At 47.2% G+C, this 22105-nt stretch overlaps 2 protein-coding genes across 2 annotated transcripts in view; one reads left to right on the forward strand and one right to left on the reverse strand.

Annotated features, from left to right (window-relative positions):
- Nucleotides 1-18133, forward strand: part of PITRM1 (pitrilysin metallopeptidase 1) — a 35797-nt gene extending 17664 nt beyond the window's left edge. Inside the window, exons 15-26 of the mRNA XM_056858018.1 lie at nucleotides 451-583; nucleotides 2893-3017; nucleotides 3994-4066; nucleotides 5497-5662; nucleotides 6826-6926; nucleotides 7743-7863; nucleotides 10066-10137; nucleotides 12022-12134; nucleotides 13120-13245; nucleotides 15581-15726; nucleotides 17123-17225; nucleotides 17975-18133. Coding sequence (XP_056713996.1) covers nucleotides 451-583; nucleotides 2893-3017; nucleotides 3994-4066; nucleotides 5497-5662; nucleotides 6826-6926; nucleotides 7743-7863; nucleotides 10066-10137; nucleotides 12022-12134; nucleotides 13120-13245; nucleotides 15581-15726; nucleotides 17123-17225; nucleotides 17975-18068 — 1373 coding nt within the window. The 3' untranslated portion in view covers nucleotides 18069-18133. The remainder of the gene's footprint in view (nucleotides 1-450; nucleotides 584-2892; nucleotides 3018-3993; nucleotides 4067-5496; nucleotides 5663-6825; nucleotides 6927-7742; nucleotides 7864-10065; nucleotides 10138-12021; nucleotides 12135-13119; nucleotides 13246-15580; nucleotides 15727-17122; nucleotides 17226-17974) is intronic.
- A 1685-nt stretch (nucleotides 18134-19818) lies between these two features.
- Nucleotides 19819-22105, reverse strand: part of PFKP (phosphofructokinase, platelet) — a 63150-nt gene continuing 60863 nt past the window's right edge. Inside the window, exons 21-22 of the mRNA XM_056858017.1 lie at nucleotides 21693-21798; nucleotides 19819-20369 (exon numbers count right to left, since the gene is read on the reverse strand). Of these exons, the coding sequence (XP_056713995.1) occupies nucleotides 20231-20369; nucleotides 21693-21798 (245 nt within the window). The 3' untranslated portion in view covers nucleotides 19819-20230. The remainder of the gene's footprint in view (nucleotides 20370-21692; nucleotides 21799-22105) is intronic.

The raw sequence follows: 22105 nt of genomic DNA on the forward strand, positions 1-22105 counted from the left end.
ATGGTGAACTAGATGAACCAGTTGGTCTGATCCAGCAGGGTTCTTCTTACATGCTTAACTCTTATTTATTTATTTATATTTTCATCCCGCTCTACCCGACTAAAGCCGAGCTCCGGGCAGCTGACAGCATAAAATTACAATTAAAACGATAAATACCATATGAATAATTAAAACCTTAAATAGTAGCAAACAGTAACCGCGCCCCTGATCATGGCTCTCAGATGACATTATCGTTTCCAGGATCTGAGAAACCATGCATGCCTATCATGGGGAGCCAAAAGATGTTGATAGATGGGCATAAGATAGGATTAGGGGTAATACAAGTAGGGAAAGGAAAAGGGGAGGGAGGGGAAAAAGAGGAGGAAAGGGAGGGGGGAAGAGGGGAAGGGGAGGCCTGCTAAGAGAGCTTAGGGTGAGGGAGCTAATACTTTGTGTGTGTCTTGCCTGTAGCAGAGGATGTCCCGGTCCAGTACTGCGCTCAGCCCACGAACGGCATGGTGTACTTCAGAGCAGTCTCCAGTCTCAACACCCTCCCGGAAGAACTCAGGCCCTACGTGCCGCTTTTTTGCGGCGTCATAACCAAGTAAGGGGACTTGGCGTTTTGAGTCCGTTGTGATAACGTCCTAGCACATTCCGGTAAAGGGTGCTCGCGAGAGATCCCTTTTCTTTCCCCCAGCTGGTCAGTGCTTCTTTTTTATTTAGCCACAACGAAATGCAAAGTACTTTATACAGCTGGAGGAGATCAAGACAAATAAAACCGAGATTTTTAAAATAACAGATTCAGTTTGTACAATGCAGACTGTAGCAGCCCTCTTACTACAGGCAGGACAAAAAACAGCCGTGTTCTGTTTGGCTAGTTGGATGTTAATGTTATATTCATTATACTGAATATAAGAGATAAGATTTTGCATATTTGGAATGCTGCATTCCCTCAAGTCGCAAGGCATTAATGCTATTGCATTTGCAGATAAAAGCTTTTGAAAACCCCTTTTGTTATCTCCACTTTTTCCCTTTTCTCGCTCTGGGATGCGCTTTTCACCCTAGGATGATGGCCCGAATTAGTTGAGGGGCCTGATTGAGACTCGTGTTACAGATCTGGCTGGACGAGCAGCCATTTGCCCCTGTCTTAATACGAGCTTGGATTCGTAGCGTCGTCTTGGACGCAGCTGCACATGTCATCAGCTGATGTTTAAGAAGCATGACCTCAAAGCGTCTTGGAAGTCCTTTGTGCTGGTGGGGGCAGCGCAAGATACTTGGGAGTGGGAACGTTCCAGGGAAGGAGAAGTTTATGCAGCAGGCGAAAGCCAGAAAAACTGTTGTCTGCAGAATTTTAGCATTGCAGCCACCAGGACAGCTCTGCTAGCCAAAGAAAAAACAAGGGATCACAGTGTGACATACAAACCAGAAACACATTATGTATGTATGTGCGTATTTAGACTGACTGACTGATATCCCACCCTCAATCCCCGGCCTAGACCGGGCTCTGGGCGGGTCACAACAAATCAACTATCAGTAAATACAATGAAACTATAAAACATAATCCATTAAACTATGAAAACCGCATTACAGTGTTAATAAATAGACAGTCCAAAGAACAATAAATAGAACAAGATGGTGCCACCGAATATAAAAGCCGTCGCGGACCTGGTAGAGTTGTCAGGTCCCCCACTGTTTAGTAAAACTAAGAGTTGTGGGGGTAGGGAGTACACCATGTTAAAAAACAAAACCAAACCACACAATATTCATTTACTACGTCAAAGATTGAACAAGTAACTGACAGATGTCTACAAGAATTACAAAAATGTGGCCAAATAGTAAATAGCCAAAATGTTACCAACCATGTTTACAGTAGCAAGAAAAAATGTTTGGAGTAGAAGGTGCAGGAGAGTGTTTCTTGCCAGTGTAGTCAGCATTCGTCCTTGCTAAATTTGTGCTCCTGCCTGTTATCAAATCTTCACAAGCAGTTCGACAGGTAGAGCTCCCATCTTAGGATACTCCTAAGTATATCCTAAATATATCAAGAATTAATCTCTGGCTGATGAAGATTTTCAAAGCGGGATTACATCTGGATTCCTGTGCCTACTGCCCAAACACTTTGCAATACTACTGTAAACGTTGTTAACATTTTGGCAATTTACTATTTGTCCGCATTTTGTAATTCTTGTAGACGTCTGTTAGTTACTCGTTCAATCGTTGGCGTAGTAAATAATTGCTAATATGTTTTTTTATCACAGTGTATTGTGTTTCTGGTCTGCTAGCCAAAGAAGCTACAGAGAGGTAGGGAATGTCCAGACAATTTTTTTTAGCCACAACTGCTCTCCTACCAGTTGTAGGAGTGAAGCTGAGATGCCCCTGTTCTAATGTCAGTGTTGAAGAGCCAGCCGGGCTTAGAGAGTCGGAGTAGAATCGGGGAGGCCCAGGTTTCAGTGTCCACTCTGCCATGGGAGCTGGCTGGGTGACCTTGATGAATCACACACACTCAGCCTAACGGCTCCCATGGCAGAGTGGACACTGAAACCTGGGCCTCCCCGATTCTAACCTCCGCGATTCTAACCTCACAGGTAGGTTAGGTGTTTTATCTAGTAATGAAGTTGGGGCTGCTGTAACCTGGGCCTCCCCGATTCTAACCTCCCCGATTCTAACCTCACAGATAGGTTAGGTGTTTTATGTAGTAATTAATTTGGGGCAGCTGTAATTTGTGTGGTCCATTCCTGCTCAAGTTAATGCAAATAACTAGGAAAGAAATTACATACAGAATACATTTTGCATGCAGAGGCACTTGATTTGTGAGATGGATCGGCCGTTTTGAGGGGTGCTCTTTGGATTTTGCTGGCTGTGCGGCCCATCTGTAATTGCCAGCGGAGGCCCAACTGTCCTCTGTTCCTGTTGCAGAATGGGATGTGGAGCTCTCAGTTACAGAGAACAGGCCCAAGAGATTGACTTGAAGACTGGAGGGCTTTCTGTCAGCCCACGTATCACTGCTGACGACTCCCATCTGGATGTATACGAACAGGCGAGTGGCTCTCCACTTAGATATCTTGTGCTGATCTTCTCACGTCGGGTTTGAAGTGGATTGATGCTCCAGAGTATCGTACACAAGCCTTACCGAATCATTTGCTATTGTTTCATTACCTTAACCAGTGCCATATTCCCCACCCCCAATATAATATGACCCATAGGCAGTCTTGGGTCATCTTAGAGTGGCCTTGTTACAAGAGCTATTGTATTGTACTACGGGAAGAGCCGTAGCTCAGTGGTAGAGCATCTGCTTGGCATGCAGAAGGTCCCAGGTCCAATCCCTGGCATCTCCAGTTAAAGGGACTAAGCGAGTAGGTGATGTGAAAGACCTCTGCCTGAGACCCTGGAGAGCCGCTGCTGGCCTGAGTAGTCAATCATGACTTTGATGGACCAAGGATCTGATTCAGTATAAGGCAGCTTCATGTGTTCATGTGTAACACAGCCACTAAGTCATGAATCAGGAAGCTGCTGGTTCACATCTGGCAGCTGTTGAAATCAAGACGAAGGCAAGGCGAACAATTTCTGTCTCAGTCCCTGCCTGTAGTATGGGACTAAGAAGACGGGCCTGTTTTATAGGGTGGGTGGTAAGAATGACTGAGAGAAGTGCCCTGGGAACATTTAGAATACTCAAAGGCTCCCTCTCTCTACATTAGAGCAGTGGACTCTATTCTGGAGAACCGGGTTTGATTCCCCACTCCTCCACATGAGTGGCTGGGTTGGTTTCCTAACTCCACCACATGAAGCCTGCTGGGAGACCTTGGGCTAGTCACAGTTCTCTCAGAACTCTCCCAGCCCCGCCTACCTCACAAGGTGTACTTGTTGGTGGGGGAGGGAGGGAAGGCGATTGTAAGCCGCTTTGAGAGACTTTTCAGTAGAGAAAATCGGGATATAAAAACCAACTCTTCTTCATGGTGTCTGTTTTTTTTTTTACTTGTTTCTCTGACCTAATTTTTCACCCTGTCTCCTTCTAGGCAGTGCTCTTCTCTTCACTGTGCCTTGACAGAAATCTGCCGGACATGATGCACATATGGACGGAAATATTCAACCAGTACTGTATATTTTGGAAGATAACTGTGCTCTCTTATTGTTAATGTTTATTTTCCTGAAACCTGCCTAATAAGCTTGCTTTTCATACATGTCAAAGAGCTTGAAAATGTTACTCGGGGTCAGTTTGCATAGATTTAACCCAAGCATGATTGATCCTACTCATAGTCCTCCTTTATCCCTTCTCCTTGACATGGCTTAGAGATCACGGCCCTATCATTCAGCTGTCCTGAGCTGTTGTCACGTGCTGATGATATCATCAAAGCAAGATGTGCGAGTCTGGCACATGGAAGCTTGCTGTTCCTTGCAGGCCATGCTCTGGGCAGCAGTGTTTTCGCTCAGAAGAAATAACGCAGGCAGATTTTACTTTTACAAAAGAATCTGTAGGAATCAGTCTCAAACAGCTTCATGTTAGGATGCTGTACTTAGTGTTCGTAATGATTTTTTCTTAGAGCCAGCGTGGTGTAGTGGATAGCAGTGGCATACTTTAATCTGGTGAACCGGGTGTGTTTTCCCACTCCTCCACATGAAGCCAGCTGGGTAGTCGCAGTTCTCTCCGAACTCTCTCAGCCCCACCCACCTCACAAGAGGTGGGAGAGGAAGGGAATCTGAATGCAAAAAGGCCATGGATCTTCCTATCCCAATGTCATATCTTCCCAAACTTTCTCCCTGCTGCCTGAGATCTGTTAAATGCTAGGAATCTGAATGCAAAACCTTGTGTGTTCATGGCAGGTTCTTGACCACTGAACCATGAGTTGTCCACATGAATAAGCATGTCGCCCTCTTCCTCCATGTAATGGCAAACAGCTTACATGTAGTTTCCAGGCGGGGTCTCATCTGAGCAGCTCTGGAAGCCAACCGATAGATGCCTTTGGATTGTTTGCTGAGCCAAAATTATCCCCTCCACTTACTAGAAGACTTCTCTACATGACTGGGATATTCAGGCTTGGTTCATGGGAAGATGATGTAAATAAGGAGCTCTCTGCCAGTCCTAGGGGTTAAAGCAAGACTCTGGGAAGGCATTGGTCTTCAATGGGAAGGCTTGGTAGGGTGTAGTGGTTAAGGTGTCGGACTAGGACCTGGGAAACCCAGGTTCGAATCCCCACTCTGCCATGGAAACTTGGTGGGTGACCTTGGGCCAGTCACACACCGTCAGCCTCAACCCCGGCAAATATTTGGACGGGAGACCATCAGGGCAAATATTTGGACGGGAGACCATCAGGGAAGTCAAGGGTTGTTACACAGAGGCAGACAATGGCAAACCACTGCTGAACATCTGTTGCCTTGGAAACCCCACCGGGGGTCGCCATAAATCAGCTGTGACTTGATGGCAAAAAGGGGGGGCTTCAGAACATTCAGCGCTTGGATCATGCGATTTGGTTGCAGCGGGTGGTTCATTTTCCTTTTCTTTCTTTCCTCCCCCTCCTTTTGTAGCCCCCATTTTGAAGACGAGGAACATTTCAAAGTCTTGGTGAAGATGACGGCTCAAGAGCTGTCGAATGGGATCCCCGATTCTGGGCACCTGTACGCCTCGATTAGGGCTAGCAGAACCCTGACGCCTGCAGGAGAGTTGCAAGAAATGTTTGATGGCATGGAGCAGGTAAGGCCAGGGTGGGGCCAGGAGGTGCTTGAGTTTGGGCTGTGCTGGGTGCGACCTGTGGGTTTGGGGTGGCAGCAGGGGGCACTGTTGCAGGGTGAGTTCTTGAGGGAATTTCAGGCAGCCCAGTCCAATGGGCCTCTTTCACAGCAGCGTAGCTCTAACACACGAGATGGGAGATGCTAGTCGGGAGAGACACTACAGAGCTTGCATGAAGAAACCAGGGCCTCATAAGGAATGTTTTTTTCTTAAAACTAATCAGCTGGTGGAATTTGGATGGGATGCATGTTCCTGGTACGTTGACATCATGTCAGCGGTGATGGTAATTGTGATGCCCTAGAAAGTGGGAGCCGTGCAGGAAATACAAAACAAGGGCCCTCCGTCATGTTTTCGCTTGCTCTTTCATCGTTGGAACTGGAGCTGAGCAGATGTCCTGTTCCAGGCATTGTATAAAGAGCTATGAATGGGGAAATCCCCAGGTTGAGTCTCACCTCTGCCTCGTCCCTGTTCCCCTTAGATCAGGGGTGTCAAATATAAGGCTTCCCGGCCAGATCTGGATTCGCTGAGAGCTCTTATTTGGCCCTCGAACCAGACGGGGCCGCCACGACACCCTCACTGTCAATCTGTGAGGCAAGGCCCAGCCCAACCAGGTGACCATTGATGTCCTATCCGGCCCTCGTAACAATGTAGCTCGACACCCTTGCCTTAGATTCTAGGATGGGAATAGCCTGCCTGTTAATGATGTTATGGGAATTTTAGCATAGGAGTGGACAAGACGCATCTTAAACGCAAGACAGCACCACTGTAGAACACACACACACACACACGGTACATTGCTGCTGCTGGGTCCACTTCTGTCAGTGGTGAGGAGCCTGTTTGCTTGCAAGAGGTCACAGGTTCAATCCCTGGCACCTCCAATTCCAGGTGCTCTGGTCACAGCTGTTACGGATGGACTTGCTTGAGGCCCTGGAGAGCCATGTCCTGCTGGTCAGTTTTGAGCTAGGTGGACTGGACAGGGCAGCTTCATAAGTGGAACTTGTCAGGGATTCCTGGATCCACGCTTTGATGTATGTGTTAGCTTCTCAGTAACAGCGCCTAGTGGGTTTTAGATCTCAGATCTATATGCGCTTACTAATTCTTTTTTCCTCCCCAACAACTCATTTTAGGTGAAGCTGATGAAGCGAATTGCAGAAATGTCTGATATTAAGCCAGTGCTGCGCAAACTGCCCCGACTCAAGAAATACCTGTTAAACAGTGACAACATGCGGTGAGATTCTCTGGTCTGCCATTGCACATAGACACAGCATAGACTTGCCTAGGGAGGATCGCAGGCCCTCCCCTGGCTTTTCTGCCTAACCCTTTAAACAGTTTCTAAAGTTAATTGTGTTGTGTGGTGTCCCAGGCAGGGCTAGCTCTCTCGCCACCACCCCCCACCTCACTGGGTGTCTGTTTTGGGGAGGAGAAGGGAAGGCGATTGTAAGCCGATTTGATTCTTCCTTAAGTGGTAAAGAAAGTCAGCATATAAAAACCAACTCTTTTTCTTCCTATGCCTTCCATTGGTGTTGTACAAATCAATGGCCGCAAGATCTCAGCCAATAGATGTCAGTGGAGTTTGACAAGGGCCTTTTGTTCCAAAGTACCTTGAGATGGGGATTTCATCTTGCCTTCACTGCATCATGCTGAGTTTAAAGACTATAATTCTTACATAAGCGGTCATGATGAAACAAAATCATCCATACTTTTCTGCCATTGCGCTTCCTGGAGGGCATAAAATGCGTATGGAATCACACCTAAGAAAGAAATTGTGTACTTTTCCAATACAGCCAGTTGACTGGAGAGCGCTTGACTTTCAAAAACGATACTTGTGAAGTTGGTGTCTCAGAGCAGAGGGGGAAAATAACCTTTGAGCACATCTCAAGATTACAGTCATGAGAATCCAAGTGTCTGGACATTGATCATACATTGTTAAGGATGGTACAATTCAGCCTAGGCAGGTGGCAGTTTTGAGGCCAAAGATTTCCCCAGGCTCCAAAGAACTTTGTTTCTGGCCCCTGACTGTGCATACGAACTTGTTTCCCAACAGGTGTTCGGTGAATGCCACTCCGCAGCAGATGCCCCATGCTGCGAAAGCCGTAGAAAAGTTCACAAAGGATATCGCAAGGAGTAAAAAGGAACGGAAGCCTGTCCGTCCACATGTGGTTGAGGTAAGGGGGAGACGGAGTCCTCTGCATGATTCCTTGGGAGCAAGCCCCGTTGAGCTCGGCGGGGCTTGCTTCTGAATAAATTTACATAGCATGGGGCTGTGCTTTAATATATAGAAAACTGGTAGGAGGACACAAGTTATTCTCATTTTTCAATTCTTACTCCAGTGGGAAGCATAATTGGTCATATAACTAACATATATTCTAGTGCAGCGGTTCCCAAACATTTTGAGTCATGGAGCACTTTTCAAGAGAGAAATTAGTCACGCAGCACTAATTTTCACCTAGCACCTATATACTAAACCGAATAACAGTAGTATTTTTCTTTCCAATCTCTTCATGGAGCACTAGGAGATGTTTCATGGAGCACAGCTTGGGAACCGCTGTTCTAGTGGCTAAGCAACGGTAGCTTACTTAAATACAAGTCTTGTGGGATTTAATGTATAGGTTTTAACGAAGCTGTAACCGAGGCAGGGGGCGGGTACCCAGATCTCGCCTCTACTACAAACTCACTAGGTGCTCTTAGGCAAGCCTCAGCTCTCCCTCTTTGCAATATGAAGTTAATAATCCTAGTGTGCCTTGCTGGGTTGTAAGAATTACAAGAGGATGTGAAACTCTGAACAAAATAAATGTTAAATATTTATTTGCCCCGGGCATCTGTTGATTTAATCCTACCACCAGGAAAGTGACTAAACTAAGGTTATTGTACTTTGGTCACATTATGGGAAGAGTGACACATTATGGGAAAATACAATAATGCTAGGAAAAGTCGAAGGCAGCGGGAAAAGAGGAAGACCCAACATGAAATGGACTGACTCCATAAAGAAAGCCACAGTCCCTCAGCTTGCCAGACCTGAGCAAGGCTGTTAACGATAGCATGTTTTGGAGGACATTGATTCATGGGGCCGCCATGAGTCAGAAGCGACTTGACAGCACTTGGCGCAAACACCCCCCCCCCAGAAAGATCACAATGGGTAGCTGTGTTAGTCTGTCATTAGCAGTAGAAAAGAGCAGGAGTCCAGTAGCACCTTAAAGACTACCAAAATATCTGACAAGATATGAGCTTTCGTGAGTACAGCTCACTTCTTCAGATCTAGCTGTATCTGAAGAAGTGAGCTGTGGCTCGCAGAAGCTCATACCCTGCCAGAACTTTTGTTTGTCTTTAAGGTGTTACCGGACTCCTACTCTTTTTTGTGTGTGTGTTAAGTGCCGTCAAGTCGCTTCCGATTCATGGCGACCCAATGAATGAAAGTCCTCCAAAATGTCCTATCTTTGACAGCCTTGCTCAGGTCTTGCAAATTGAAGGCTGTGGCTTCCTTCATAGAGTCAATCCATCTCTGGTTGGGTCTTCCTCTTTTCCTGCTGCCCTCAACTTTTCCTAGCATAACTGTCTTTTCCAGTGACTCTTGCCTTCTCATGACGTGACCAAAATACAATAGCCTCAGTTTAGTCATTTTAGCTTCTAGGGACAGTTCAGTCTTGATTTGATCTATAACCCACTGATTTGTTTTTTTTTGGCAGTCCACGGAATCCGTAACACTCTCCTTCAACACCACATTTCAAAGGAATCTATTTTCTTCCTATCAGCTTTCTTCACTGTTCAGCTTTCACACCCATACATAGTAATAGGGAATACGATGGCATGAATTAATCTAGTCTTGGTGGCCAGTGACACATCCTTACACTTCAAAATCTTTTCTAGCTCCTTCATGGCTGCCCGTCCCAGTCTCAATCTCCTTCTGATTTCTTGGCTGCAGTCTCCCATTTGGTTGATGGTGAAGCCAAGGAATAGAAAGTCTTGAACAATTTCAGTTTCCTCATTGACAACCTTAAAATTGTGTAATTCTTTTTTACACACCAGAAAAATACCTAGGGACATCCCCATATGTTCTAGCCTCCCAGCCAGTATCTAGTGATTAGCAACAGAAGCCCTTCTCTGTGCACAGAACCTTTTGGCCTCCAAGGGCTGTCTGTGCACGCTTATACGTGCATCTCTTTGCATGCAGAAATGGCACATAGAGATCTGGGGCAGGGATCAAGGAAGCACCCTTGCCATATTGCCTGCCATCACATTTGATGTTGGTTGTACTACCTCTAGTGTGAGTGTATGGAGGGGGCTGCAAAGGAGGTCCACGGGGAAGCGGCATGATCAGCTAAGGAAATGCACGGTGTCTATTGCATCTCAACCAAGTCTCTTATTTACAGAAACCTTTGGACCCCAAAGCTACTGCAGGTGGGGCGCTCGCAAGTGCTCAGATCACAAGGAAACTGATTACAGTAAGTCCAGCTTGTTTGGATGAGATCGTTGTTGCCAGTATCACACCTCACTATGCTGTGAATTCTACTTATTGTGGCCCACGGGGAGATGCCATAAATTTAGGAGAGCGGATCCATGTGCCCCTCCCTGAGTTCCTTGGGAGAAGGGTGGGGAAAATGAGATAGGTTGGGGTACTTATGGTACCTCCCTGTAAGATCTCAGTTGTTAGTGCCTGCTGTGTAATAGAAGCATTCAGATGGGCTTTGCATGGAACATGCATGTAGTTGTTGCCCGTCTGTAGGAGTCCAGAATATTGGATTCCTTTCAGGTCATTGGCTTCCATAAAAGGGAAGAATGCTATACTGTCCCTCCACTGATATAGTTAAATGACATTTGGATTGGGCCACTAGCATAGTTAAATTGTGGAACTCCCTGCCCCAGGATGTGGTGATGGCTGCCAACTTGGAAGGCTTTAAGAGGGGAGTGGACATGTTCATGGAGGAGAGGGGTATTCATGGTTTCTAGTAAAAATGGATACTAATCATGATGCACACCTATTCTCTCCAGGATCAGAGGAGCATGCCTGTGATATTAGGCGCTGTGGAACACAGGCAGGACAATGCTGTTGCAGACGTCTTGTTTGGGGGCTTCCTAGAGGCACCTGGTTGGCCGCTGTGTGAACAGACTGCTGGACTTGACAGGCCTTGGTCTGATCCAGCATGGCCTTTCTTATGTTCTTAAAGCCGGGGGGGGGGGGGGAATGTCCTTTGTGGTGATACTTGGGAATATTGGTCACCTTGGTGAACTCTTCCCCACCCCTCGGTTCTTTCCCAGTCCTGAACACTGGATTGAGGCAAATGGGTGCCAGTTCTGAAATGGCATCACACCATCCCAGTAGGGTTCACAGATTCAACTTCTCCAATTACAATGCTTGCCTGAGCATGTCTGTTTAAATTGGCTTTCGAACTAGAGAGGCAAAGTCTCCGCTCGCTGAAATCTTTTCTGTTCCCCTTGGATGGTATCGCTAGATTGGAGTCCAGCAGCACCTTGAAGCCCAACAGGATTTTTGACGGAGGGATATCTGACGAAGGGACTTCGGCTTCCGAAAGCTCATACCCCCAAACAATCTTGTTGTTCTCTAAGGTGCTGCTGGACTCAAATCTGGCTGTACTTCTGCAGACCATCACAGCCACCCTTCTGAAACTAGCTCCGTGGATGATATTGGTCCCTGTGCCACCCCAGGTACTCTCCCAAGGAACCCAGGCTCCCCACAGGGGTCTGGCCCCAGTCAGCCTGCCTGGTGGTGGCAGGAGCAAGTGTCCAGGGAAAGGGGTGGAGAGGAAGCACCGCAGGGGAAGCGAGTCAGAGGGGCACTCGGGGAGTTGGGCGACAGGATGCCCGAGGGAGCACAGACAAGGAGAGCACAGGGGAACCGGGTGCCCCTGGGAGGAGACAGCTGCAAGAAGGGGAAGGTGAGGGGGACAGGGGGGACCCGGGAATTTTACTATTTTGTGCTCTGTCGAAACAGTTGTACAGATTTAACCATTTAGCACGGTGTACATTTTAAAAGCTCCTTACTGCCAGCATGGTGTCGTGGTTAAGAGCAGTGGACTCTAACCTGGAAAACCGGGTTTGATTCCCCACCCCTACAATTGAAGCCTGCTGGTTGACCTTGGGCCAGTCACAGTTCTCTCCGAACTCTCTCAGCCCCACCTTCCTCACAAGGTGTCTGTTGTGGGGAGAGGAAAGGAAGGTGTTAGGCAGTTTGAGACTCCTTAAAGGTAGAGAACATTGGGGTATAAAAACCAACTCCTCTTCTTCAATGCATAAGAAAATGGAAAGTGTGCTGTCTACGACTCTGTTTGCAGTGTTCTAACAGAAGAGGAATTATTTTGTTTTTCCAGGATCCCACTTTCATTCCATGTCAGATGAAGACCCATTTCCTGCTTCCCTTCCCGGTGAATTACATCAGCGAGTGTGTCCGAACTGTTCCCTTCACCACCCCGGACCATGCAAGGTAGGAGGATGGAAAAGATTAGCAGTGAACTGCCAAGCTGCGTTGGAGATGCTGCCCAAACTTGAAACTGCAGGTAGTGGAAAGAAAGAATTGCAAATTGCGATAGCGCTAAGGAGGGGATTCAGTATCAACAGCGGGGCTCTCACAAGGACTTCTGTTACATAGCACTGGCCGGTTTTGTGACATGCAGGTGCCGCTGAGCAGCCGGAGAAAGCTCTGCTTTCCTCTTCTCTGTTACGTTGCAGCCTGCCACTCTGCCAAGTAGAACAGGAACCAAGTCACTGTGCCGAATGGTGTGGTCAGTGCAGAAATGGCCCTTTGACCACTGCCAGGGTCTGAGCCGGCCCTTTTCCCCTGGGAGATCTTGGCAAATGGGGCAGCCCAGACTGCTGAGCGGTGTTTTCTGAGCCTGCAGTATTTGAGCCCTCCCAGTGCTCGATAAAGGGAGGGACCTCCTCAGAGCCCTCCGGGGTTGAACACATGAAGCTGCCTTCTACTGAATCAGACCCTTGGTCCATCAAAGTCAGTATTGTCTACTCAGACTGGCAGTGGCTCCCCAGGGTCTCAGGCAGAGGTCTTTCACATCACTTAGTCTCCTTAACTGGAGATGCCGGGGATTGAACCTGGGACCTTCTGCATGCAACACAGATGCTCTGCAAACGGAGCTACAGCCCCTCCCCGGTGGGAACAGCAGGCTGGATTCTGCTCTCCGGTCAAACGTCCCTACTGTGTGGGAGGTTTGATGTAGAAGGGGGAGGTTGGAAAACTCATGCACAACTCCAAGGAACAACCGATTCAGACTAGGGGCGAACATGAGGGGAAGTACCCATGCATAAACGGCCATACTGTCTAAACTTCATTTTATGATGGACAAGTATGTGCTAGTATGAATTAAACTGTACGTAAAAAGAAACAAGAGGCCAGTGGGTACGCAGGGGATCTTCAGGGCAACCCTCTTATTCATCGTATTCCCTTCTCGTTTCAGCCTTCGCATCCTTGCCCGTTTAATGACTGCTAAATTCCTACATGTGGAAATCAGAGAGAAAGGAGGAGCATATGGAGGGGGAGCTCAGCTGGCTCACAACGGCATCTTCAGGTTCTATTCCTACAGGTAAGTTTTTGAGCAGTCCCTCCCCCCCACCCCCCGGCAGTTTCTGCTTCTCAATTTGAGTCAGAATTCTTGGCATCTTTGAGTGGAGAGGGGCGTACACCCTCCTTCACAGGTCCGCCCCCCCCCCCCGGCGGTTTCTCTGCTTCTCAGTTTGAGTCAGAATTCTTGGCTTATCTTAAGATGCCAAAGAAATGGACTGGGAATTGGAAACTGAGTAGATATGGGATGACTTAAGAGAAGGGAAGCTTATTGCCACCTGTAAGGGCATGTCAGAAGCAGCTGGACAGCCTGCAGGAGGGAAAATGCCCGAATTGCTTCCATGGCCAGAATCACAGCACTGCATGGCTTGCATTTAAGATGTGTGCTTTCTACGATGGGGTTTTCAAGCTTTCAGAATTCAGGAAATGCATCTGCATTGACGAACCGCGTGCAGGGGATTCTGGAGAACGCTTGGAAAGGAAAACATTCACTTGCTGTGAATGTCCATTCTCGGTTGTATGGGGTGGGGCTGCCTCTGCTTCTGGGGTGTAAAGAAGCTGTTGGGTGGGCTGGCATGCTGTTACTCCCAGTTGGGACATTTTCCTGCCAAGAAGCAGCATCCATTGAAGCTGAAGTACGGGAACCCAACGCTGAGAGAAGACATGAACTGGTTGTCAAGTGTGACCACTGGACATACTAGCCCCCTAGAGGAAGATCCATTATGTGTCACAGAGCAAGCCCTTTCCTACGGAAGATGGCAGTCATTTTTTCTAGGGCTGCTGAGTGCATGTCCTCAGCTAGATAGCCCAGGCTAGCCCGATCTCATCAGATCTTGGAAGCTAAGCAGAGTTGGCCCTGTCTAGTATTTGGATGGGAGAACTCTAAGGAATACCAGGGTCATGATGCAGAGGCAGGCAACAGCAAACCACCTCTGACTGTCTCTTGTCTTGAAAACCCTGTGGGGTCACCATAAATCAGCTTTGACTTGACAGTACTTTCCATCACCACAATGAGTCTAGACTGATACGGCATGTCTAAAAGGTGCAAGCATCAGGTCATTTACTAACCCACGGGGTGACATCACATCCCAACGTTTACTAGGCAGACTATGTTTACGGGGTGGCTTGCTATCGTCTTCCCCAGTCGTCTACCCTTTACCCTGGGTACTCATTTTAATGACCATGGAAGAATGAAAGTCTGAATCAACCTTGAGGTGGCCACCTGAAACCGACTTCCGTCAGGATCGAACTCAGGTCATGAGCAGAGCTTTTGACTGCAGTACTGCAGCTTATCACTCTGCGCTTCTCATAATCCATAATCTTGACAGAGAGGATTCCTCATTCTGGGAAGAACTGTTGAAGAGGCAGGCCGTGTCTGAGACCTTCCAAAGGCTAGACACACGGGACTTTATGACAAAGCAAAGCTTTGGGTATTTCAGGCAGGAGCAGGGGGAGAAATGGAATCTCTTCCAAGTGAGAGCAAGGCCTACAGCATGCTCTCTGCTAGCCAGACAGGGCTGGACTGGGGATTTTTGAGGGAAACCTCTCTGGCTGGAGCCACCTGAAGACCTGCCTGTCACTAGAGGAGGAAGTGCTTTCCCTGCCCCAGCCACCAGAAAATGTACCCTGGTTTCATGAGATGCTACTAGTTTCACCGTTGGCCTGCATGAAGGGAACATTGGTCCTAGAACAAACCTGGTGATTTTTTGTGGCTGTATGTTGTGGGGTAGCAGCCACCAAACCGATCTTGCATTAAGGAATCCCTGAAAGGCTTTCCTAGAACACAATTCGAAAACGGTTATCCTAAGAAGAATACCTGTGCAAACGAGAGTTGGCTGGTCATAGAATCATTGAGTTGGAAGGGGCGATACAGGCCGTCTAGTCCAACCCCCTGCTTAATGCAGGATCAGCCTAGAGCATCCCTGACAAATCTCTGTCCAGCCTCTGCTTAAAGACTGCCAGTGAGGGAGAGCTCCCCACTTCCCTAGGTAGCTGATTCCACTGCCGAACAACTCTTAACTGTTAAAAAAAATCCTAATAACCAGCCGGTACCTTTCCTCCTGCAATTCAAACTCATTATTGTGAGTCCTGTCCTTTTCTACCAACAGGAACAGCTCTCTGCCCTCCTCTAAGTGACAGCCCTTAAAATCCTCAAAGAGAGCAATCCTGTCCCCCCTCAACCTCCTCTTCTCCAGACTAAACATTCCCAACTCCCTCAGCCTTTCCTCATAGGGCTTGGTCTCCAGGCCCCTGATCATCCTCGGCTCTTTCCTCTGCACCCACTCGATTCTGTCCACATCCTTTTGGAAGTGTCTTTTGCTTGCTTTCACTCTGTGTTAACCAACCCTGAATTTTAGGGATCCAAACTCCATTGCAACTCTGGGTGCCTTTGAGAAAGCTGCTGAATGGGCCAGGAGGGGCAATTTCACGCAGCAAGACATCGATGAAGCCAAGCTGGCTGTCTTTGCGGCTGTAGACGCTCCAATTGCACCATCTGACAAAGGTAGGGAGTTCCCTCTCCTAGTCTCGAACTGAATTAAACCATATGTGCTCTCCCGAAATGGAAGCAAAGAGTTCTTGCTAACTTGGCATGGCTTGGTTTGTTGGTTAGAAAGTACTGGTCTGTAACAGAATTAATCCTTTTAATGTAGCATGTACTTGCAGTTAAAGAGAAACACGGTGGTGAAATGGAAAAGAAAACTCAGGGTTACACTTCCTTAAAACTGATAGTGCAAGTTAGTGAATAAACATAGGTATTGTTCTTTGCTTGAGTGCAGCCATAAGAATGGATACAGTTAATGCAGTACTCATGGTAAGAATTCCAGAGAAGTAGTGTGAGTCTGTCCTCGCACTTTAAAAACTGACAATATATTACAGCGTGTGCTTTTGTGAGTCGGAGCTCACTCAGATCCATCAAAGGGTACATCCATTAAGCCTGGTTTTAAATACCCAGCAGAGGTGGCAAGGTATGTACCTCCCCCACTCTCCTCTTGGTATTTAACTAGGCCTAAGGCATGTAAGAGAGCCAGCGTGGTGTAGTGGTGAAGGTGTCAGACTAGGACCTGGGAAACCCAGGTTCACATCCCCACTCGTGCCATGGAAGCTTGCTGGGTGACTTTGGGCTAGTCACACATTCTCAGCCCTGGCTAGTATTTGGATGGGAGACCTCCAAGGAATACCAGGGTCGTGATGCGAAGGCAAGCAATCCCAAACCACCTCCGAACTTCTCTTGCCTTGAAAACCCTCAGGGGTTGCCTAAGTCAGCTGTGGATTGACGTCACACTCCACCACCACCAATGCATGTTTGCTTCTGTGCGTCTGAAGAAGTGAGCCCCGACTCATGAAAGCACATGCAGAAATACATTTTGTTAATCTATAAGGTGCTGTAGGACTCCTGGGTAACAGTTCCTGTGGTCAATGGAAGCTTTAGAGTTACACTTCTGGAATCAGTCGTATACTCTTCTCAGAAAAAGCCATTGGGCTTCTCAGGGCTCACAACCATGCGGAAATAGCAATGCCAATGTAAAATTGGTCCAAATCCTATGGAATACGCAGCCTTGCCCAGTTGGAAGGCAGCAAGTCAACTGTCCACAATTGGTAGGCAAATCCAAAGCTGCTGTTCAGTGAGAGCACGTCTGTGTCATTCCAACTTGAAGACTGGCAAGGAGAAGGTTTTGGAACAGTCTTTTCACTGCCTGGGACGATCTTGTGTTACGTAAACCAGCCATCTGAATCATTACAAGGCAGCTTCATGTGTTCCTGATTCTGAGTAAATTGGGAGTGGTGAGCCGAATCATGTTTACCTGTATGATAACCCTATGCACTAAGGGGAGGGGGTTGCCACCGCCTGCCTGCTGTTTCCCAGTGAGTTCCTAATCATGATGAATTCTCTTTGCTAGGGATGAATCAGTTCTTGCACGGAATCTCCGATGAGATGAAGCAACAGCACAGGGAGCATCTTTTTGCCGTTTCGAGGGATCACCTGATGGATGCAGCCAGCAAGTGAGTTTGGGTGCTTTGCCGAGAAACGTTGCGCAGAGCCTTGCAAGAGCCACGAGGGGAAGGGAAGAACTTGTTTGGTGTGTAATTGTGCCCTTGTGTGCCCTGCCAAATCTTCCCAAGAGCAAAAAGCCTGCCCAGCCACACAACCAGAAATTGGGCTGAAATAGGAGGGGCTGAACACATGACGGTTTCTTTGGTGGTTCTATGACTCGGCCTTTTCTTCAGAATGGGGATGGCCATATTGTTCCATCTTGGGGGATGGGGTGTCCTGAACCTGCCCTGTTTTCCCAGGCTGTGGAAGGTATCACCCCCAGAGATTGGAAACATAGAATCATAGTTGGAAGGGACCTCCAGGGTCATCTAGTCCAACCCCCTGCACAATGCAGGAAATTCAGAACTCTCTCTCCCCCCATACCCCCAGAGACCCCTACTCCCATGCCCACAAGATGGCAACCAAAACTCTTCCAGGATCCCTGGCCAATCTGACCTGGAGGAAAATTGCTTCCTGACCCCAGAGTGGTGATCTGTGCCGTGAGAGCCAAACACCGACACAACCCTTCCTGCCCTCCCTCTCCTGGTCTGCCTATATTGACAAATCAGAATTGCTGTCAGATGACCATCTAGCCTCTGGTTAAAATCCTCCAAAGGGGAGCCCACCATCTCCTGAGGAAGCCTGTTCCACTGAGGAACCGCTTTGTTAGAAAATTCCTGATGTTTAGCCGATTAATAACATGGGGTTTGTCTTTCAGATACCTTGCTGCCGGGAGGAGCACAAGAGGACTGGCTATTCTTGGACCAGAAAACCCTGACACTGCCAAAGACCCTACCTGGATTATACGATAACACCTGCTGTCAAATCTGTTTAGATGGGATAAACCAGTTCATATGCCAAATAGCAAAATAACTGTAAATCCTCCTCCCCGTAGACATGCCTGCAAGCAGGGACGAGGAACTGTTGTGCGCTGTGTTTCCGAAAAAAGCCCTACAACAGTGTTCATCGAAGGAAGATGTTGCTCTGTGTCTATCTTTCACTAACCCTGTAGCGGCTTTTTCAACTGAAGTTCTAGCCAGTCCACCTGAAGTCAGTTGTGCCTTTGCGCCTAAGTACCATTGGAGCACATTCGTTGGGACGAACGTTTCACTGCTGATTTTTGGTTGGTCGTGCCTGATACAAATAATATGCAAATCAATATTTTATAGAAGCACCAAAATTTAAGATATCAGGTAATTTACCTTAAATCATGTCAAATTAGTAATGCCAGCTATTCTTTTTTTAAGCAATAAAAACTTTTGAGATTCTGCAGTGTTCTTGGTTGAATATTTTGCATCCACTTTGTAGCATTAAATCTCCCCCTTTGAATTAATACCTGCATTCCTTCTCATGGGACTTTTGTTCTACATAAGGTGATAGTGCCTTTCTCTCTAACTGACTCTACTTTGGAGAACCGGGTTTAACTTCCCACTCCTCCACATCAGCAGCGGACTCTAATATGGTGAACTGGGTTTGTTTCCCCACTCCAGGTAAAAAGCTGGATGGGTGACCTTGAGCCAGTCGCAGTTCTCTCCGAACTCTCTCAACGCTGCCTACCTGACAAGGTGCCTGTTGTGGGGAGGGGAAGGGAAGCTGATTGTAAGCTGCTTTGAGACTCCTTAAAGGTAGAGAAAGGTATAAAAACCAACTGTTCTTCTACGTAAACAATTGTTCCTAGTATCTGGCTGTGTAAGCATTTCACATAGAGTTGGAAACTATAGGACTTGGTTTGGTAATTGAATAGTCTTGTCTTGACCCCGGTGTGATTGCAGTTTTCAGCTTCTCCCTATTGTGGGGGGAGACCTTTAAGTCTAAGTTGCATTGTATTCCTGCAACTTCTTGTGTTCCAAACTGGCTGTTAAGACATGGCTGGGGCTTAGGCCACGAAGAAGAAGAGTTGGTCTTTATATGCCGACTTTCTCTACCACTTAAGGAAACCAGCTTACAATCACTTTCCCTTCCCCTCCCCACAACAGACACCCTGTGAGGTAGGTGGGGATGAGAGCTAAGAGAGCTGTGACTAGCCCAAGGTCACCCAGCTGGCTTCATGTGTAGGAACAGGGAAACAAACCCAGTTCACCAGATTAGCATCCACTGCGCATGTGGAGGAGTGGGGAATCAAACCCGGTTCTCCAGATCAGAGTCCCGCTCTTAACCACAACTGCCCCAAGGACAGGGAACCCACCATTAACTCCGTGGCCATTCTCACCCTCCCAGCTACTTGAATGTGTGAGGAAGAGGCGGCTACGCTACCTTGCGGAAACCTGCAATGCAATCCAATGCAGAGTTGCTCCAGTCTGCACCCGTGGATTCCATGGGCGTAGACTGGAATAACTGCACAGGATTGCACTGCTGGACTTGAATGCTGAGGACATCCTCAGTCAGAATTATCGGTTGTGATTTCCGAGAAGGCTGACTCTGGGAGCTCTTGCTAGAAAGACACCTCAAATGAAAACCATTTTTAGCCAGGGCAGGTGAATTATTCAGCTGAGAAGAGGAGGGGTGAGGAGGCTGTCGCAGGACGTTGGGTTTTGTTTGTGCAACAGATTGGCCCAAACCTTATTTGTAATACAGTATTTTATTCCACTTGGGGTAGACATACATTTTTTTTTCATTTAATTTGACATAAAACTAAGCCGCTCTAATATTCATTGAGTGTAAACACTATCTCTGGTAAAAGTGCAAGAGATAATAACATCAAATTTGAGTGCATAGACCAGTTTTGCACAGGTTACTGGTAAGGGTCACATTGGTAATTGGGTCATTAGGCGCTAGGTTTGGTGTACGTATAGAAGCCTAAGACAAGGCCTGGTAGAAAACTTCTGTGACACTAACGTTTTGTTTTTCCCACATAAAGTGCTGGTACAATAACTTAGATGTTACAAAAAGAAGCTGTAACGAGTACTCTAAAGCATTGTGGACACACAACGGAGAGCAATTGCAACTTTGGCGTTGCAACTCCTTGGTCACCCGCTCAGGCTTCTGTAGGTTTTGGTCTGTGCAGGTGCTCGAACTGGCCTGAATCTGAAATGTCGTAGCTGGTCTTGTACTTGGCCAGGATTTTCATCAAGGGACGGAGCTTCAACCACCACTGTTCCTTAGGGATTCGGTGCCTGTTGAGGGCCAAGCAAAAGCCGTCACTCATCTTTCAGCTCGTCATGGCCTTCAGTTTGTTGAAGGACTTTTAACACACAAGCAAGATTTGAGTCCAGTAGCACCTTAAAGACCAAGAAAATCTCCAGGGTGTCAGCTTTGGAGAGTCAAAGCGCCTTTAGTCACATCTGATGAAGGGAGCTATGACTTCCAAAAGCTACTGTACTTGAATTTTGCTTTTCTACTGCAGACCGGCATGGCTACTTGCCTGAAACTTTTAACACATGAGGCTGCTTCTAAACTCAGAACAGTAGAACTGGTAAAAACAGAGCTGCTTGCCTGTAACTGTTGTTCATCTGCGTGGTCTTTTGTGCAGGCACACAAGGGAACTGAGCATGCGCAGGCTGGCCTGTGCATGCACAGTTCTCATGTGGGACTGCACAGAGACCAGGCAGATGAACTATGATGGCGAAGCTCTACCAGGGAGGGGAGCAGGCACCATCCTCATACTGTCCTTACGAGTAGCTGGCTTCTACCGACAATACTGACAATTACCACAGGCGGTCCATTTGAGGGAGCTGTCAGCTCACACCAGCTAGCTATGGGACTTGAAAACAAAAAAAGTCAAAGGGTGATTTCTGTTTTGCATCTGAGCAGTTTAAAACAAGTCTGCCACTAGCTTATCGCTAGGAATAGACTGACTTGAGACTACTGAGCCATCAGATCTAGCACGATCTACTACATATGCTGTTTCGCTGTGCTATATTCCAGTCTCCTAGCCGGCTTCTCTAGGATCTGAACTCCGTGTCTTTCAACCACAACAAATCATTTCCCTTGGGCCAAAAAGATCTTTCCCATATCACGCGCAAGTTGGCCACTCAGGCATACAGATAACTGAGATTCATTTAGATACATGCTCTGGAGTCTCCATATAGATTACAACAGGAATCTTGTCTGGAGAAGAATTGCGTGCACACAGCAGTTCTGTGTGTGGAAGTGATCTTTAAAAGACCCTACAATGCTTCCTGGGAAGAGAGTCTAACTTAATGAACAAAACGGGGGGATTTGTATGCTAGAGGATTTCAAATGAGGCGTGATGTGTGGCTGGCATGGCTGAATAACCCACATTTGTTGGTCTTTGGACTGGCTTTCTATTCATAACTTTCAGTGCAAATGTATAGGGTTTTCCTGACAGACACAAAAAGAGAGAGACCCACCCCCCTCTGCATCCACCAAGCCTCAGGGCCAGTGGTGGCTTCCAATCTGTGCCAGGCTGTGTGCAACTCTAATCAATTCCAATGGGAACCTGATGACATCAGGGTTCTTTACCATATTTTACTTACTCGAAGTCCGTTTCATCCCTCAGCTGGCCCACAGGCTGGAAAACAAGATTCCGCCGTCGCATGCCCAGGAGGCAGACAGTGTCCTCGGCGTTGGTAAATACTTTTCCTGAAAAAAAGTTTTTTTTCCTCAGCTATACAAAAGGTAACAAGAAAAACTTGTGTGTGCAAAAAACAATTTAAAAAGTGAAATACTAAGAATAAATCTCTGTTACACGTTTAGATCTTGAAATACTACAGTGAATAATAATTTGAGGTGGATCGTGACTGGAGAAGTATTATGGTGGGCAAAACTTTGTTGCGTGTGAATGTTGTGTGGTGTACTCATTTTCACAAAGAGATTGGACATTTACATCACCGGCCAATATTTAGCTTTCATTTCTTATTGGGATGTTTCTCAGCATTTCCTGAGTGGC

This window comes from Euleptes europaea, chromosome 11, assembly GCF_029931775.1.
Source record: "Euleptes europaea isolate rEulEur1 chromosome 11, rEulEur1.hap1, whole genome shotgun sequence".
Lineage (NCBI taxonomy): Eukaryota > Metazoa > Chordata > Lepidosauria > Squamata > Sphaerodactylidae > Euleptes > Euleptes europaea.